Source organism: Paramisgurnus dabryanus, chromosome 5 (assembly GCF_030506205.2).
Source record: "Paramisgurnus dabryanus chromosome 5, PD_genome_1.1, whole genome shotgun sequence".
Taxonomy (NCBI): domain Eukaryota; kingdom Metazoa; phylum Chordata; class Actinopteri; order Cypriniformes; family Cobitidae; genus Paramisgurnus; species Paramisgurnus dabryanus.
In genome coordinates, this window is record NC_133341.1 from 11,680,295 (window position 1) to 11,698,669 (window position 18,375).

Below are 18,375 nucleotides of genomic sequence, written 5' to 3' on the forward strand. Positions count from 1 at the left end.
GAAGTTTCAAATAATATTAGCAATAAAACTACACTAACCGCCGCTGACATATTCCAGTGCGCATGCGCAGCAAGATCTATATCCTGGTACGACCTTCTCATATAAAAAGGCAGGCTTACGAGACCGCGTTTGTAAGAGAACAGGACCCCAATGATTCCCATATGTCCAGTAGTCTCCTTCACCTATGGTGAGTAAAATTATGATTTTGAAACATCAGACAGTAAACCAGAGAGGATACGATTTGGATCATGTTATTGGATATCGCTAGGGCTATTTCACAGTAGTCTCTGGCGTATTTTCTGTCTCCGCATGATACGGGACTTTTCATCATGGTTGCCTCTGCATACAGCCGTTTACCCTCTATGTATCTTCTCTTTTGTAGTGCCCAGCCGGCTAGGTGAAGATGCCAAAATGGCCACCGGCAACTATTTTGGATTTACCCATGGTGCTGCGGCGCAGTACAGGTATGGGCCTTCATGTTTGTTGGGCTTCGCGGTGATGGTGGCGGCTCAGTAATGGTGGATTTGGCCCTGCTGTCTTTGTTGCAGGGTCTGGGTGGGGGTAGGGTAGGAAGCGGATAGGCTTTGCTTTAAATCTTTAGATGCACGATTTGGAGAGTGTTGTATTTTTTGATTTCTATAGATTTTGTCATTTATGTAACGTATATGGTTATTTTCTTGTTATTTTCTAAGCATTTGTTTATTTCTTTTTCCAATGAGAAACCACTGACATCTGAGTGTCGTTGTAGTTCGTGTTCTGGGTGCACGGAACATTACTTTTTTTGTTAATTTGTTCAATTTAGTTTATATAAAAGATTATCAAGTTCCAACGGTTTAAAACGGTGCGATTTTTAAACATCCTACGTAACGTTAATAACGTAACTAGAAGCAGGTGCACTATTTATTAACTGCACCTGTATTTGTTTAAAGTAAACAAGTGAAAAAAATTCTAGATGAACTAGTTATACATTTGAGATTTTGCCTTACAACATGTCAGCCTTACTGAAATGTAATTTAAAAGGTTTTGCCAAAAAATGTATGTAGGTATCCGAAGGGGTTTCCCTTTGTTGTGTTATTTTGTCCCGACGACGTTAGACCTTTTCTTTAATTTCAATAATGTTTTGAACCAATTTTAGTCTTTGAATTAAGTGTAAAATTAGCCAAATCAGCAGCGGTATACTGAGCAGCGCGAGCAGAGTAGACTGCAGCTGTCATCTGCACCATTGCAGCTCTGCGCATGACTGTTCTGAGCAATGGCCGTCTCTTTATAAGTGTTAAGACGGAATGCTAAAAAAGCACGTTCACATGTATCTACCTGCTATTTTAAAACGGTCGCTCAATATCGACAAGTTGGCGTCGTTTTGTATCAATTATACTGCAGAGTTTGTGATTTTGTATGTGTGGTAGGGCGATATCTATACAGACAGATCTTCAAGGACTCTTTGAAAGTCACTCCTGATCCGATTTTAAATGTTTTATTTTGGATGTTTATTTTGTTGATGTTGTTATCTTACTGTGCCATGTGACGAAAGGGCTTCAATGTTAAAAAAATGCATTGTTTTTTCCCCTTCTGATTTCAAAATGTAGTTTTTCTTTAGACATGTGTTCATGTTAAATTACATTACCTGTAAAGTAACATTAACTTTTTTTATTAATTTAGCTCCATTAATAGAAGCTGGTTTAGCTTCTTTCTCCAAGAACAGAATATTTGCATACAGACATGCATTTCATGTTTTAGGGCAGCCACACATTAAAGAGTATCAGGAATGTTTCTCTGATGATCTGGTTTAGCATGTGGTCGATGTTAACTTGATTTGTTGTAAAGATCCACTTAAAGGCCTACCGAAGTGCCTTGAAACATGCAGCATTATTTGATGTTGTGACATCATTTTAACTTAAACAGGAAGTCAGAACTGAACCATCGAGAAGTCCCTCCCCTTTTATATATAATCTGTATGATGATAACATTTTCAAAAACCCCAAAGCTCAAAATATATCTCATGACTAAACGGAGCAGACATTTCTATTTATAAAGATACCTGGGTTGTAAAAATTAGTTGAAGATTGAGAAAGTTATATTTTTAATATTAGAAATCATTGGAAAGTTATATATGGATGTCTATGGAAGGTGTGTGACAAAAATGCTGCTTATTCGCATCTTTTTGCTTGTAAATTTCTCATTTTATCAGATATTTACATGAAATTTGAACAGAAGGTAGAATTTTGCTAGTTCTTTCAAATTAAATCATGGACACTTACTGTTTTAGTTGGAATGGGCATCAAACGTTAGCTGGAAAGGGCATCAGACCCATGGTAACCATGGTTTTTAGAATGATGCCTGCAGTTCTGATGTCCTGACAGGAAGTTCATTGTAGTCTTATACAAGAAATGTGACCACCAAAGTTCTGCAATTTATTTAAATGCCTTCTCCTAAATAGATAAATAGATTTAGATTACTATTTTCAATACCAAGATAAAATATCTATATTAATTCTGGTCCACATACCTTTCATTAGAGTCCAGAGGGTGAAACTACCTTTCATAGAGTCCAACTAATTTTTCGCCTCAGAATTTTGACGCGAGTGCCCGCGATGTCAGCATTGCTATAAGCAATAGCATTTAATTTATGGCATAGTACAGCAAGGACGCATTTGTAAGCTCTTAAGCGCCACAGTTGGATTAAAATAGTGTAATAAAGACAAATAAACCTGTTATTACAGAATAAAAAACATTATAACATTGATGTGCTGTTTGTCTCATCTTATACTTGTCTGTGTTGTTTACAATGTTGATGCCATCTAACCACTTATGATATTTGATCTCCTCCTCACTGTTTTTGATGCAGATTCGTTCATTAGATCCACTCTGTTTCGTTTAAACCTTGCATTTGTCATTATCTTACTCCGTCATCCTCTTTGCATCCCTTACAGTCAACAGCCGGCCCCTGGGGTAGCATACACCCACCCCACTACAGTGGCCAGCTATACTGTGCACCAAGCACCTGTGGCAGCACACACGGTGGCGGCAGCCTACGCCCCTACAGCTGCCACGGTTGCCGTAGCCAGGCCAGCACCAGTCGCTGTAGCAGCTGCGGCTACTGCTGCCGCTTATGGAGGATACCAACCTACCCATGCTGCTACGGATTATGGGTATGCCCAAAGGCAGCCGGAGGTCCCTCCACCACCACCTCCAGTCACTTCACAAAACTACCAAGTAAACCCCATTTTATAACACCGTTTATAATGTTTATTGGCTTGGATATTTTTTTTTGTGCATTTAAAACTTTTCAACACAAAATATTTCAACCTTTGACAAGCTTTCTGTTTATTTCCGCAGGACTCGTATTCATATGTACGGTCCACGGCACCAGCTGTGGCATATGACAGCAAGCAATATTACCAGCAGTCTGCAGCTACACCAGCCGTAGCGGCGGCGGCTGCTGCGGCGGCAGCTCAGCCACAACCCACTGTGGCTGAATCCTACTATCAGACAGGTACACTGGACACATCTTGGCATGCATGCATGCATGCATGCATGCATGCATGCATGCATTTTCTTTTTGTAGCCCTAATGTAAAAAAAGCAAATACACAAAGGTAAACTCTGTCTTCTTGGGACAATAAAGTCACCATGAAAATGGATCTGTAGTGTTAAATTACAATGTTTGCCACTTCTCTCTGTAGCACCTAAAACTGGATACAGTCAAGGCGCCACTCCTTACACTCAGACCCAGCAAACACAGCGTCAGGTTACAGCCATAAAGCCAGCCACCCCCAGCCCCGCCACCTCAACCTTCTCCATTTACCCAGTGTCCTCTGCTGTACAGCCCGTTGCAGGGGCTGCATCTGTAGTCCCATCCTACTCGCAGAGTCCCACTTACAGCACCAACGCAGTCACATACTCTGGTAAGAATATCACCATTAAACTTAGGGATGTCACGGTACCAAAAATCTAGTAGTCGGTACCAATACCACAAAAAGTACACGGTACTCTGTACCTAAGTCGGTACCACAGTGTGTAAAAAAGAACAATCATACTTAAATATTATTTTTTTTATTAAAACATTTCAACATTATAGAAAACTTAAGAGCTTCTGTTTAGGTTGTCTGTGTTAATGTTTGTTGACTTTTCTCCTGACTCTCTTGGTGTACATCCTCCTCTGGCTGATACTGTTAAAAAGAGAGAGAATAAGAAATACATTTTATTTATTTAACATACTGTCTGACAATGACTAATAAATCAGCTAAAGCTACAGGTGCTAAGGTGCACTTATAAACACACGCACGTGCACATACACATACTGTGAATGCAAGCATTAGTTTAATATCACTCACATTGTTGCAGGATGAAAATAGTTATTAAAAACCCTTTACATTTTAATACTTCATCCAGTGACATTAGGCTACATTTTGCTGACAGGATGACTAAATGGCGATGCATGGTCGCCCATTTAGTTTATAAAGTTGCAAATGCAGCGTCATTAACAAATAACTGACTTTCACAAAGCATTAACATCTAGCATAAAGTTAGCTGGTTACACGGCATTAATGACAGCTGCCTCAAACAAACATAATATAGGGTCTGGGTTTCAGTATAAAATTAAAGTTTTACAGTTTGTATATAATGTTAATGTGAATTAAAACTTACCTCGAATTCTTTAAAGAGATCGGGGGGTCTGTCTTTCAAGAGCTTTGCCAAATTCTATGTTTGATAGCGACAAACTACTTTTAGAGATATTCCCGTGTGCTCGTCTGAGGCGTTCTTCCTCATCTTTAACTCTTGTGGAGCGTCAAATACACACGCGCGTATATGCTGCCCCCATCAGTCCCGGAAGAGTATTGCAGCCTCGGTACCTCCGGTACCAGAGAAAGCAGGTACCGTCATGTTTAAAAAAATGTTGGTATCGACTTGGTACCGAAGTATCGGTTCTCGTGACATCCCTAATTAAACTACTTAGCATAGGCAAAGTCATTTCTTTGAAACTACTTGTTTTTTATTTCCAGGAAACGTTGAAATTATTGATCTGCTATTATGAAATGCATGCCAAGTCTTGAAGACCATTGTTAAAGTAGTTTAATGAAAATGTAAAATGGTAGACATTTAAAAACAAATACAAATGTTCATTTATCTGGCAGATAGTTTCAGCCATCAGCCAAAGCGGCGACTTTATTGATATGCATGTGCCTTGTACTCAAACACTTGACTTTGCTAATGTCATGCTGTATCAGTCACCATGCTGTATCCTGCACTTTGGCCAATAACTGCTTTTTATATTCAGGAACATCATACTCTGGGTATGAAGCTGCTGTGTATTCAGCCGCCTCTTCCTACTATCAGCAGCAGCAACAGCAGCAAAAACAGGCAGCTGTTGCTGCAGCCACTGCCGCATGGACCGGCAGCACTTTCACCAAGAAGACCCCCTTCCAGAACAAAACGCTCAAACCCAAACAGCCCCCAAAACCACCGCAGATACACTACTGTGACGTCTGCAAGATCAGTTGTGCCGGACCCCAGGTATCTTTTTCAACTGTTATTTTATTTTAACTTTGCACCCTCTTTGATGCTTAAGTGTTATTTGGCATTTTGCCTTCAGTTTGGGAGGTGAGGTATTTGATGTATGAGCGTGAGCTTTATGCTAAATTTGTGGTTTGGTTATATGTAAAACATACAATTTCCCATGATATAAAAAAATAACACATTGGAGACGATCCTAATTTCAAATCTAAAAGTCTTTTGAATGGTCTCCAAATAAATATTTGCATGGTTCCAAAGTAGATTTTGTGGCACCTGTCTTGAGTTTTTCTTCAATGTTTTTTAAGACCTATAAGGAACACTTGGAGGGCCAGAAGCACAAGAAGAAAGAAGCCGCTCTAAAGGTGTCCCAGACAAGCAGTAGCAGCAGCAGCAGCAGCTCTGGAGCTGGAAACTCTGCCCGTGGCATCCAAAATCAGCTACGCTGTGAGCTCTGTGACGTCTCCTGTACTGGGGCTGATGCCTACGCCGCACATATCAGAGGAGCCAAACACCAGAAGGTATGTGACTCATTCTTCACATACAAATCTGCTTTCAGCTTGTTGTTGGCCTGTTTTTGACTACAGATGATTTCGGATAGAAGCGTAAACTATCAATAATGTGAGCTCTTGCTGTTTATAGGTGGCTCTTTAAAAATACTTGAAGACATTTCCAAAGCTGTTTGAAGGTTATTTAAGGGGTCTGTCTCACCAAATGTGTTTTAAACTGCTGAAAATGCAATGTGCAGCGCACTGTCTTTTTTTTTGGTCGCTTTAAAAAGAACAGTGTGGCTTTTTATATTGCTAGGCAACCACCGAGGCAGCTGTCTCATTACACGCCTGAACCAAAGTGAACTTGTCGTCTGTATTTATTTATCAGTCTTAGGATTTAGCAATTAAATCGCGATCTGGTAAAACACAATTTTCTAATCGCAAGGACTGTGATTATTACACTCTGGTCACGTGACAAGCGACCGCCATTTGCAGAGGAAGCAGCAGCTCTGTACGCTGTAGCTTAATCTGTTGTAAAATGGCTTTATAGAACCGGACACTGCAGAAATTTTAGTGCCAAACCAAATGGGAACAGTAACGTTACGTCAATTATGTGGGACTACTTTGTCTTTTAAAAAGATGTCACACAGCGTCAGGTATTGCGCTAAACCTGTCTTGCTAGCGCTGCTACCTCACGGGGCAACTCGCTTACAAAAAATCTTTACGAACAACACAGGTGTAGCTTGTATTAGTATAGTCCTGATATGCATTAAAATTTGTAATATGTAAATGTGTTTCTACAGGTGGTGAAATTGCACACCAAACTAGGAAAGCCGATCCCATCCAGCGAGCCCAGTGTCATTAGCCAAGCCTCCAGCTCCAGCACTGCAGCTCCCAATAAGACCGTCAGCTCCACCATCAACAGTTCCACAAGCAACTCCATGTCCAACTTTTCTTCCTCTGTTTCCAATGCGTCATACCTAAAATCTGTTGGCATGAGTAACAGCACAGCAGCTTCAGCCTCACAGGGCAAGAACTTGGCATCCAGCAGCCTTACAGTCAACAGCTCAGTCAAGAAGGTCAACACCCCCAAGATCAACTTTGTTGGTAGGCATTGCTTCTTGGTTTCATGTTAGGGCTGTGCGATTTAGGGGAAATATCTAATTGCGCTTTTTCTGCCAGGAATTGCGATTCGATTTGCGATTTAAATTTTGTAGCAGATGCAATGTGGATCTGCCTCTTTAGATGGTTAGATCTTACTGATACTGCTTATGGGTCTGGTGATTTAACTGTATTCTTATGTTTTTTTTTGTTTTTGTTTTTTGTGAAAATAAGGAAACAAAAACAAAGAAATTAAGAATATAATTAACACTTCTTATTGTATGAAATGTAAAATGGTCTTTAGCTTGGACTTAACACTGTAACAGTAAGTGGGTTCATTATAGCTGCAACTTAATAAGTTAAAATATTGAAATGGGTGACTGAGTTTAACTGGAAAGATTTGTATGCATGTTTGTTTTTTGTAAACAAAGAACTGTAATACTCAACTTCATAACTATCAAAATGTTAAAAAGCTACATTTGGGATTTTTAAAATGAATATAAAATCCAAATGCGTTCAATGTCATGTCATTTCATTCAAGTGACATTAGCAACCAAGTTAAATTGTATTTTAGTTTGTTTTAAATACGAAGCCAGGCTTGTAAGCATTGTTTGGCATGTGTGTTTGTAAAGTTTTATCGCATCATACGTTTTGGGAGACGCGGGCGTGAAGACTTGCGATGCGAGAGACACAGGCTGCACGTGTGCGTCGAGTTTAAACACCTTGTCTGTTGTGGAAGACGCCGCGCAAAGTCTTGCAATGCGGAACCAGGCATGAGTATTTAACAAGCATTGAGAGACACAGGCTGCGGGCATGCTTTAAATTGAAACCCCTCGTTTAGGAGTTTAGGTGAAGCACTGTTTTGGTTGACGTGCCTCTCACGGAGAAAGCACAGCCATACTTGCGCTCGCTCAATTGGTTAGACTGTCACAAAGCCCCTCTGCATATTTCTCAAATCGCATCCTTTCGCGATTTGCTAATCGCAACGTTGCACATCGCGATTGCGGTTCGATTTCGATTAATCGCCCAGCCCTATTTTATGTCATGCCTTATATTTTTGTTCACCTACAAACTTCAAAGTTATGAAGCCAATATAAACCAAAGATTTGGGCAAATGTTGAGGCCTTGTTGTTCCTATGTGTGGGGTGTAGTTGAATTATGGTTATTTTAAAGCAAAACTGATCTGATAACAGAGGTTAAAATGGGTGTAACTGACACAAGATCTAAATTGGCCAATTGCTGATTATTAAAACTAGCCTGGGCATCTGCCAAAAATACCATATTAGTGCGTCCCTACTCAATCATTTGCATCCCTGTGGTTTTTCAAAGGCAAATGTATGGTTTCTGGCTAGGCGAGTCCTGCTCATCCACAACACCCCCCCTTATTTTTTTAAGTTCTAGGTTAACTAAAGATTTTTTATTTTGTGCACGACCAAATCAGGGGGGAACAAGTTACAGACCACTGCTGCTAAAAATGAGGAATCAAAGGTTGAGGCAGCCAAACCAGCCCAGTCTGTGCCTGTATCAACACTGGATGTGAAGAATGAAACTTCTGACTGTCTGTCACCTCAGTCAGCGCTCGCAGCCCTGCAGAGCGACGTTCAGCCTGTCGGACATGACTATGTTGAAGAGGTACCAGATTTTACTTGCGAATTACAGTGAAACATTTCCTGCATGTCAATTTTCAAACTGCAGCTATTGTAGCCAAGTGCATAAATCTATATTTTTTTTTCAGGTAAGGAATGATGAAGGAAAAGTTATCCGTTTCCACTGCAAGCTGTGCGAATGCAGTTTCAATGATCCGAATGCAAAAGAAATGCATCTAAAGGGAAGAAGACATCGCCTGCAGTATAAGGTGGAGTTTAACATTAGTTTATTAGTTTACTGCATTTTTACCTTGTCTTTGTTGAATAATGGTAGTCTACCCGCATTCACAAACATACAAAAAGTGCTAGACATGCTAAACATCTCGGTCTCATACAAATTCCTCTTTTAGAAATGTCAGCCAGAAAACGGCCCAATCGGAAAAACTGATGTTTATGACATCACAGGCATCTCACTGGCCCTCCACTTTAAAATAATTGGCTACATATTTTGAGTGGCAGGAAAGTCAGCCAATCAGTAATGAGATTGCAAGGTAAGCCCGTAGGGGGAGCCAAATAGGTGCAAAACCACTTGTTTAAAATCCCCCACCCTAATAGAGCTATCTGAGAGAGGTTTTTAGGAAGCTTCTAAGGCATTACAGACCCAAACAAAACATTTTTTGTCTACATGTCACATCAAAAAACAAGGATAAATACCCCGTTCAATCATTCTATGTCACCTTTGAAAAATATTCAACTTTGAGCGAAACGCTCAGCTCGTCAATGTCAGTTCTCATACGGCCGTCCAATCACAGTGGAGGAGAGGCGGAACAAATCACAACAATAAACCGGTACAACGACGGTTAACAAAGCAGGTGTCACAGCAACCAACGCACTCAGCTGAAGAAAGCTGGCAGTTGGTGTCCGCCTGGCGTTTTCATTCGCGTTTAAAAGCCTTGGTATGCACGCCCCCTTAATGGTGCTAATTGTAGCTTCTACCGTGTATAGAAAAAGGTGAACCCAGATCTCCAGGTGGAGGTCAAGCCTAGCATCAGAGCTAGGAAGATCCAAGAAGAAAAGATGAGAAAGCAAATGCAGAAGGAAGAATACTGGAGAAGACGTGAAGAAGAGGAGCGCTGGAGGATGGAAATGAGGTTGGATGTTCTTTTGCTCCTTCAGTTAAAAAATATCCACCTTTTTTAAGTATGTGAGGCTCTAATCTTTGTGAATTGTTCTCAGGCGCTATGAAGAAGACATGTACTGGCGGCGAATGGAGGAAGAGCAGCACCACTGGGAGGACAGACGACGAATGCCTGACGGAGGTTATCCGCAGGGTCCACCTGGACCTCCAGGTCTCCTGGGAGTGAGGCCTGGCATGCCCATTCCTCAGCCACAAGGACCAATGGTGAGTGCTGAGAATTTAGATGCCAACCTGGTGACTGGCTATTTTAAGCGCGTGTGCTTTTGGCCAGAATGAGTAACGTTGTAGATTAGAGTTTATGAAGGGTGTTTTTGGCTTGTTTATCATTGGAACCAATGTTTTCTTTTATTTCAGCCTCCACGTCGCCCTGATTCCTCAGACGATCGTTACGTGATGACCAAACACGCAGCTATTTACCCCTCTGAAGATGAGCTTCAGGCCATCCAGAAGATCGTCTCAATCACAGAGAGGGCACTTAAGCTAGTCTCTGACATAATCAGTGACCAAGATGCAAACGCAAAGGTCAAAGAAGAGGACAAAGAGAAGAAAGATCCTCCCAAAGACAGGTAGGACAGAAAAGCTCTAGTTTATTCATCCATGCACACTTTAATGCAAAGAAAAGATAAAGGCAAAGCTATACATCACCTCCTCTTCGATGCAGGTTGCTGAAAGGCGTGATGCGAGTAGGCGTTCTTGCCAAGGGCTTGCTTCTGCGAGGAGACAAAAATGTCAACCTGGTCCTCCTGTGTTCTGAAAAGCCAACCACGAGTCTGCTCACCAGAATTGTGGACCATCTCCCCAAACAGCTCACGGTACCGGTTATGTCATTTTTGAGTTTTCTTGAGTTTCAGATGCTGTACTGAATCTTAAGTTGTTCCATTTACTGTAAGCGTTTAATGTGCTTAGATGTGTTTTCCACCCCTCAAATAGATGATTGTTGCTTTGTTTGACTTATTTTTTTCTGCTAACCCGTGTGTTTGTCAGGTGGTAACACCAGAGAAATATGAGGTTAAAGGTTCCACCCAAGAGGCTGCTATTATCCTCACCTCCTGCGGTGACCCCAAGATGCAGGTGACCATCACTCTTACCTCGCCCGTCATCCGAGAGGAGAGCGTCCGGGATGGAGGTTGGAAAAGACGTTGTTCACATTAACCGACAAACTATCTGATTAATATTATATGCTGATTTGACACCCTAGAGAGCCCATCTGTTGGCACTGTGGGAAGACCGTACTAGATCTAAATACAGGCAACTTGGTTGTACAAAAGGTCTTAAAAATGCAAAAACCATTTAAGAAAAGAAAAAAGGTGCTCCAAAGTAAACCTGGTATGTGCTTGAGCTTGGTCATCACGCAGTAAGAAATGTACACGGGTTGCCTTCAAAACTTGAGCAACATCGCATTGGTGCCATTTATACATTTTGCATATGACAAAGCCACTTTTGTGTTCATGCGTTTTATTTAAAGTATGACTAAATGAGATTTGAAGCCAGTTCAAATGGTTTCAAGTTGTTAAAGTTTCGAGTTCAACGCTACCAGGTTTTATTGTGACCCAACCAAGATGCCAGCAGTGGTGCTCGGGGCCTTCTCTTTGTAACACTTCTCCAGTGCTCTTAAAGCTCTTCCCAAAACAAGCATGATAAGTGTTTGCATTGTGTCAGTCTAGTTAGTCCCGGGTAAGATTAATTTTTGTTTCCTGTGTTCAAGGGGATTGGTTTATGCAAAATATAAATTCAACTGTATTTCTTCCCAGGGGGTCGAGAGGGTGGTATTCGGTGCAAACAACAGAACGGAAATTCCTGAATTAGGTTTCAGGAGAAACGGTTGCGGTCCGAGCTGTTTAGGTGTAGTTGGAATGCTTGTAATGTCCCCACAGGAAACAAATCTTTATTTTTGTCTGGTGGTGAGAAGGTTCACCATTTTGAGATCCACCTATTCCAAAATGAAAGTGCTCCCCTGAGAGAAGCAGTCTACTCTACCTTAATTATTTTTAATATTCGCAGATAGAATGATGCATTTTCCTTTAATCTAAAGGACGTTTAAGCGACGACAAAAACGCTACATTCATCCCAAGTCATAGGATAATTTCATAATTAAATTTATAGGATTATTGATGCAAGTTTTAGTTGGTGCGAAGGCGCTGTAATGGTGAAATCTTAAACACAGGCTTTCGCTATATGCTCTGCTGCACCATTTCTACAATTTGGCTCCTTAGGGGAGTATCAGTAAGCTTTTGGGAGGAGGAAGGCTTTGTTAAAGGAATCTTGGGTTGCCTTCGGTATACATAACAATATGGGGTTCTTCAAACCCAATCATGACAGGTATGCATGCAGTGATGTCCTAATCCTCTTGCTGGGAGCTTCGTATTTTCTTGCCAGCACGCATTGCTGCCTTCATGTATACAAAGCTTTTCAAGTCCAGCCCAAAGCCTCCTTGCATTTTTCAGCAAATTGTCTCCCATCTGAGGCTACGTCTACCAGCTCCGGAAGGATTTTTGACCAAGGTCCCCCTCCTAAATACCTTCAAACACTTTGCCACACCTACCATTGCAACTGTAGTGGACCACTGCATAAAAACCAACATCAGCTATAAACATTGCACATCTCCCTCAATATCCCTGTTTTACATCATTTTCATGATTACACATGTTATACCATGGCAGGCCATCATTATCTTTCCAATGTTTTTGGATCAGTACAATTACTTTATTCATAAAGGTTTTTGGTATTTAATTTTTTCATTTAATAACTTTAATTTCAACTGCGGTAGTTACTGGAATCCACTATTTGTTTTTGCCCAGAGAAAATAACTCCTCTAAAATGCAAAGTTAGCTGGTTAGCAAAGGAATGCAGGAATGACAAAGTTCCCATATTTTGTGACACCCCCCATTTTATTTCTAAATATTGTAGCATTAGGAATACAAATTGTTAGTTTGTCCCCCTTTTTTTCTTTCTATTGCAAACCAGGGGATTTACCAAGAGACTCCGTAATTGACAAATGAAAAAAACACTTGAATTCTCTTAAGTAGCATGTTTTAAAACCATTTAGTCAATAACATGGAATTACGAATGGAAAACATCTACTTAACCCTGGAGAACCCACAGGGTCAAATTTGTTTAATAGAATAAATGGGTTTTTGGATTTTCCTGGGTTCTCCAGGGTTAAATCTGCCAACTGTTGCAATTACGGATTGTGACGCTCGAATTTGATCTGTTGAGCTACTCTGATGGCTTTTTAGCATTTTTTTATGTTTTCTAAGCAATTTCAAATAGTGGATTGCAGAGCATTATCATATACAAATGTCAGGCACATTCCCGGTGTTTTATTTCCTAAGGAGGTCTTATTTTGAATTCCAGATTTATTTGTCCCTGCCCTTTACCTCAGCTCTTAACCACACCACAGGCTAGAAAAAAGTGCACCAAATGACAAGCGTAGCTGATCCATAATGTTGTTGAAAAGATCTGAAAGATTCTGCACATGGGGTAAAACGAAAGCTTTGTATGTTTTTACATTTGGAAAAAGAGAAATGAGCAAGGGACCAGTTTGGTATGTGTGGCAATGTGTTCTTGGCAGTCTCTCTGACCTGGTCAAACACCCATTCCTTACCATCATTTGACAATTCGATCCATTTTTAGATGTAACCTCGAGTATGGTGACAGACCCAGCGGACGTCTTGGACAGGCAAAAATGCCTTGACGCTCTGGCTGCCCTACGCCACGCTAAGTGGTTCCAGGTTCGGAACATCATTTTACTTTCTTCTCGTAGCCTTATGAGATGTATTCATTTTTGTTTGTTGATTTGAGTTGTTTAGTCTTTCTTTTTTGTTTAACTTTAAACCTAAAGTTGATTTATGAGGAAAAAGTGATACAAGGATGCAGTATAAAATTTAATAATTTGTAAATCGTTCTTTTTTTTTTTTACATTTTAACTGATCTTATCCAAAAGATGGCATCCTTGCATACATTATTTTATAAGTATTAAATGAAATAATTAGCACGTAAAATGGTTCCATAAGGCTGCAGAATACCTTTGCATAAAGTATCATCGATAAGAGCTTTCATGTTGAGCGTTTGTTTTGTTTTTTATTTCTTTAGTTCTGTTAATGATTTTTTTCTTGGAATAGGGATTGAGAGGAAAGGAATATCTGATTAGTTTCCTGTGTTTTTGCAGTCTCTGCAAACACACGGGCAAAATAAAGCAGGTTTCCTTGACTGTTTCAGTTCCTATGCAACTACTTGCAAACTGATCTTTTGTAAAATGAAAGTATATGTTTGTGAAGTATCTGACTACTGAGGTCAAGGTTTACAAGATTACCAGGGAGTCATTCCCAGTGAATCTTGCAAACTTTGAACTCTTTTACTAATGCTGAGGTAAAATACTGCTGGAAATGGCAGCTTATGATCTGCTGTTTGTAAACCAATTAAAAGCTTCCATTGTGAACAGTAGTGTTGCACCTCTCTCTGAACCCGCCATGTTTTATGACTCTTTGTAAGTGCTGTTGTGTATTAACTAATCTTGACCTTACTGCACTGAAGGCTAGAGCTAATGGACTCCAGTCATGTGTGATTGTCATTCGAATACTGCGTGACCTTTGTCAGCGAGTACCTACCTGGTCTGCCTTTCCAAGCTGGGTAAGTGTAGAAAAGTAGTTTTTGGTTACAAATGTTAGCTCTCTTTACACTAGTTGAATGTTAAAATACAAAATGACAAGCATAGCTATTAATTTACTTCGTATTAATATTGTGAATTTATTGTTTTCACTTTTTAAAGGCTATGGAGCTGTTGGTGGAGAAGGCCATCAGCAGTGCTCCTGGACCAATGAGCCCTGGAGATGCTCTCCGAAGAGTCTTTGAATGCATTTCATCCGGCATTCTTCTGTCTGGTGAGATGGGACACTTTCTTATGCAGTTTTCTTATGGCTGCTATTGCATGTCTCAAAAATGTCCAACTCTGAAAATAAATGACCCGCAGTAGGACTTGGCAATGCAGCGCACAACATCTTTCGTCGAGTTCACACTTTATCTCTGGATAAGTTGAGTTAAAAAGTTAAGAAAATTTCAGATATAGGCAAAGACGACACAATTTTCAAAAGGTACAATGCTATTTTATTGCTTTATGGGATGTTATGAAAGTACACATTAATGCTGCAGAATGTAGGGGAGAGCAGGGCACAACCTAACGCTTTTTGGTTTTGTCTCAATCATTCAAAAATATTTTAGTTTGATTAATTATATTTTTACACAAGCAACACACACATCGCTGCTATAAATGAACATTTGAGGTTTGTTTCTAGTACTACTTACCATTCTTGGACAATTACACCAAATGTGACAGAAGTGCAAACGTTACAACTTACCCCATAGGTGGGGTTAATTGTACCAGGCAGGGGATTAGTTGTAACACTTGCTTAAAATTAAGTTTGCAGGCAAATATTTCAATAGTATTTTGTCTATATACTTGAAGTGGATATTGTTTATATATCTGTCTATAATAGACAGTTATCCACACTGTATTCAGCCTTTTCTAACAATTGTATCCATTTTGTAATTTAACTAATGTCTAAATATGTGAGATGCAGCACAATTAAGACACTTTTTATGTGACCCAGTCTGTAATAACCATACTACAGTTTCAAATCAAATTCTGAGATAATGAGCATCAAAGTCTGATTTTTATTTTTTTCAATCTTTGACGTGATCTTATTTAATCAATATTAGAGATATGAACAAAAATAAATTTGACACACGATTTTTTGTAAGACGTGCACATTTATGTTGTTTGCATCCAGCAATCATTTGGGTGTAGCCTATTTAAAACTAATTGCGAATTACGCCAACGTTAGTGGTTTTCATATAAGTGCTGAGGTTTTTTTTGTAACGCAGCGTTACAATTAACCCCGCTGAGTCAAAATATTTTCATGCCCAAACAAGTTACTAAGAGCTGCAGACATATTTCAAAACGATGCTATGTTTTAGTCAACAAGACACTTTATAATATGACACAGCATTGGATTTGGTATCTTACACACCCACTTAGAAACGGAAAAAACATATGATGAAAAAATTTACTTGCATGCAACCAAAACACTAAATCAATAACCCTCTGGAAAAACACGGGAGATCGTCTATTAGCAGCGTGGAAAAAATCCTGGAAATACAAAACGCTCAACCTTGTGCAACAATGTAAACAGTCCGTGTTACAGCTAACCCTGCGTTAGTTTTTGCCCTGCACACCCCTACCGCGCATGACCCCATTAATAATGCGCGTTTTCATTGCCTTGCTATTGCATGTTTCTGCACTGAGAGTCATGTGATCCATAATATAAGGCGTGAACTTAAGCACAATTCTTCTCTACATGTGCACAAGGTATTTTTAAATCCGAAACAAAAGATACTATCATTCATGTGTTTACATGCGTATCTTTCTCCTAATGATCACAGTACACCACCCTTTCAATACAATTGAAATTTGCATCCGGTAGACCTTAATTGTATTGATGAACGTATTTACATGAAGGCTTTTCTATCCAATTGAACCATCAATAGGCTTACAATCAGTTTTTTTTTTTGGTTGCGTGTAAACGTACCTACTGTGGCTTATGTACTATTGCTTGCAATGCAGGTGCTCCAGGACTGATCGATCCCTGTGAGAAGAATCCAACAGACACATTGGGTGCAATGGAGGAGCAGCAGAGAGAGGATATTACATTAAGCGCCCAGGTAAGTACACACTAAGACTAGATATTACTGATGAGACCTCTGTTTCCTCACATTACCACCAGAGACTGACATGTTTAAAGAATAACTGCATGAAAAATAAATATTTGAGTCGTCATAGCAATTGAACGGTTGCTTTTTCCTGCAGTTTGCTCTGAGACTGCTGGCGTTCCGCCAGATTCACAAGGTTCTGGGTATGGACCCACTGCCCCAGATGAACTCGCGCTTCAACGTACGAAATAACCGCAAGAGACGCCGCGACAACAGCGACAGTAATGATGGATTCGAAGCTGAAGGGAAGAAGGACAAGAAAGATTATGAAGGCTTCTAAAGCGCACAGCAGTATGACAAGTCCTCTTTCGCTCTGTAACCATTTCAAATCCTGTGCATTCCAGGAATACAAATTGTTTATTCTGTTGACTCCTGTGCATGCCGGTTACTTCTCCCTGGAAATATTTTAACCCCCTTATAATGGCTGCTTAGAATGTGCTAGGTTTCATTTGACTTAACACTGTAAAATCAAATAGTCCACCTCATTTTTCTGTTTTTGCTTATTTAGCCTAAAATAATTGAAGGTTGGCCACGAATCTGAGGTGTTAAGATTGAAGGTTAAGCTTGTTGGATGTACTAATTAATTATCTCCCTAAAGTGAAATTTTAGCTGAATGTAGGCTGGGCATTTCTATAAGCAAGTCAACAGAGTGAACAGATGACTAATATTAGTGTGCAAACAGATTTTTTCTTTAAAGTCTCTTACCCTGTTTAGTGAGAAATCTGAAGTTATGTTAACAGTTAGCTTTGTATTAAATCATATAGTTGTTTTCATTATTTATTTTGGCTAATAACATTCCTTTTAAACCATAAAAGAAAAGGTAAAATGAGACATTTATGCATTAGTTGCATTTTGTTGGAGGCTGACTTGGTGTGGATCTATAAATGTATATAGTAGTGCAATTTGAGGGCTGGGTTTGCTGTTTTCCATTTGTAAATCACACCATTGACTAATTAACAACCTTGAAACCGGTCTAAACGTCTACTTTGTTTCTTTAATATGCTTAATGCAAGTGATGTAAAGCTAAAATTGTCTCATATGTAGGCTGTAAGTGTGCTGTTGATATTCACATGCCTCTGTGGTGTAGCTGTATCATTTCCAATAACACACTGGTTGTTCAAATCAAACCTGGGCCGAATACCAAATATGTACCCATTGACGCACATTAATGTTGAGTTAGAGCTAATCTTAAGTTACTTTCTCCTTTTGGATCTGTTTGGATGTATGCAAATCGTGAACACTGGAGTACTTGTAAGGTCAAAGACATTTTGCTTTTAGTTTTTCATTTTGAAATTGACCCAGGTCTGGTTCTTTGTGTTTGTGTCATAAATGTGTAATCCCTGTACCTCTAAATGTACATATGATCATAACTATGATCTATATAATATATAATCATGAATAAGCCTGTGTCTAATCTCGCAATAGATCTTTAAAAACAGATGCCTGTATGGTTTTAAAGCACAGGAATGTTGATTTTTATGAATTTTGTTTTAATGGTTATTAGTTGCTTGCCCCTAATTTTGCTTTATGACATTTGATAAATTGTATTGAAGACGTTGGAGGAAAATACGTTTGGTTTTTGTGTTGTAACTGCAGATTTATGTAGACCCATTGATGCTTGTCATTCGCTGTCAAGGTACTACTGCATTACAATGCTTATAATAAATACATTTCTTGAATGATGTTTCTGCTTTTGATTGAATTTGCAGCAAAGATATGCTTAAG

At 39.6% G+C, this 18,375-nt stretch overlaps 1 protein-coding gene across 2 annotated transcripts; it reads left to right on the plus strand.

Annotated features, from left to right (window-relative positions):
* Window positions 1-59: 59 nt before the first annotated feature.
* On the plus strand, window positions 60-18,329 carry zfr (zinc finger RNA binding protein). 2 transcript variants are annotated; one of them, XM_065266986.2, is made up of 20 exons: window positions 60-187; window positions 383-464; window positions 2,930-3,212; window positions 3,336-3,492; window positions 3,682-3,903; window positions 5,277-5,512; window positions 5,818-6,030; window positions 6,804-7,107; window positions 8,543-8,733; window positions 8,837-8,956; window positions 9,693-9,838; window positions 9,924-10,089; window positions 10,240-10,451; window positions 10,547-10,697; window positions 10,870-11,011; window positions 13,519-13,616; window positions 14,419-14,514; window positions 14,654-14,765; window positions 16,505-16,602; window positions 16,748-18,329. In XM_065266986.2, exons 1-20 carry the CDS (start codon window positions 151-153, stop codon window positions 16,928-16,930), a joined length of 3,249 nt encoding a protein of 1,082 aa, XP_065123058.2. In that variant the 5' UTR covers window positions 60-150; the 3' UTR covers window positions 16,931-18,329. The 2 variants fall into 2 exon arrangements, 1 of the variants encoding a protein (XP_065123058.2); XR_010532180.2 differs by lacking the exons at window positions 13,519-13,616; window positions 16,505-16,602; window positions 16,748-18,329 and having other exon boundaries at window positions 14,654-14,670.
* The last annotated feature ends 46 nt before the right edge of the window (window positions 18,330-18,375 follow it).

Bases quoted from the DNA above. Each gene is read 5' to 3' on its own strand.
- zfr (XM_065266986.2), top strand. From the start codon at position 151: ATGATTCCCATATGTCCAGTAGTCTCCTTCACCTATG. The intron at 3,493-3,681 runs GTACACTGGACA...TTCTCTCTGTAG, and splicing joins TGAATCCTACTATCAGACAG to CACCTAAAACTGGATACAGT. The intron at 8,957-9,692 runs GTGGAGTTTAAC...TACCGTGTATAG, and splicing joins GACATCGCCTGCAGTATAAG to AAAAAGGTGAACCCAGATCT.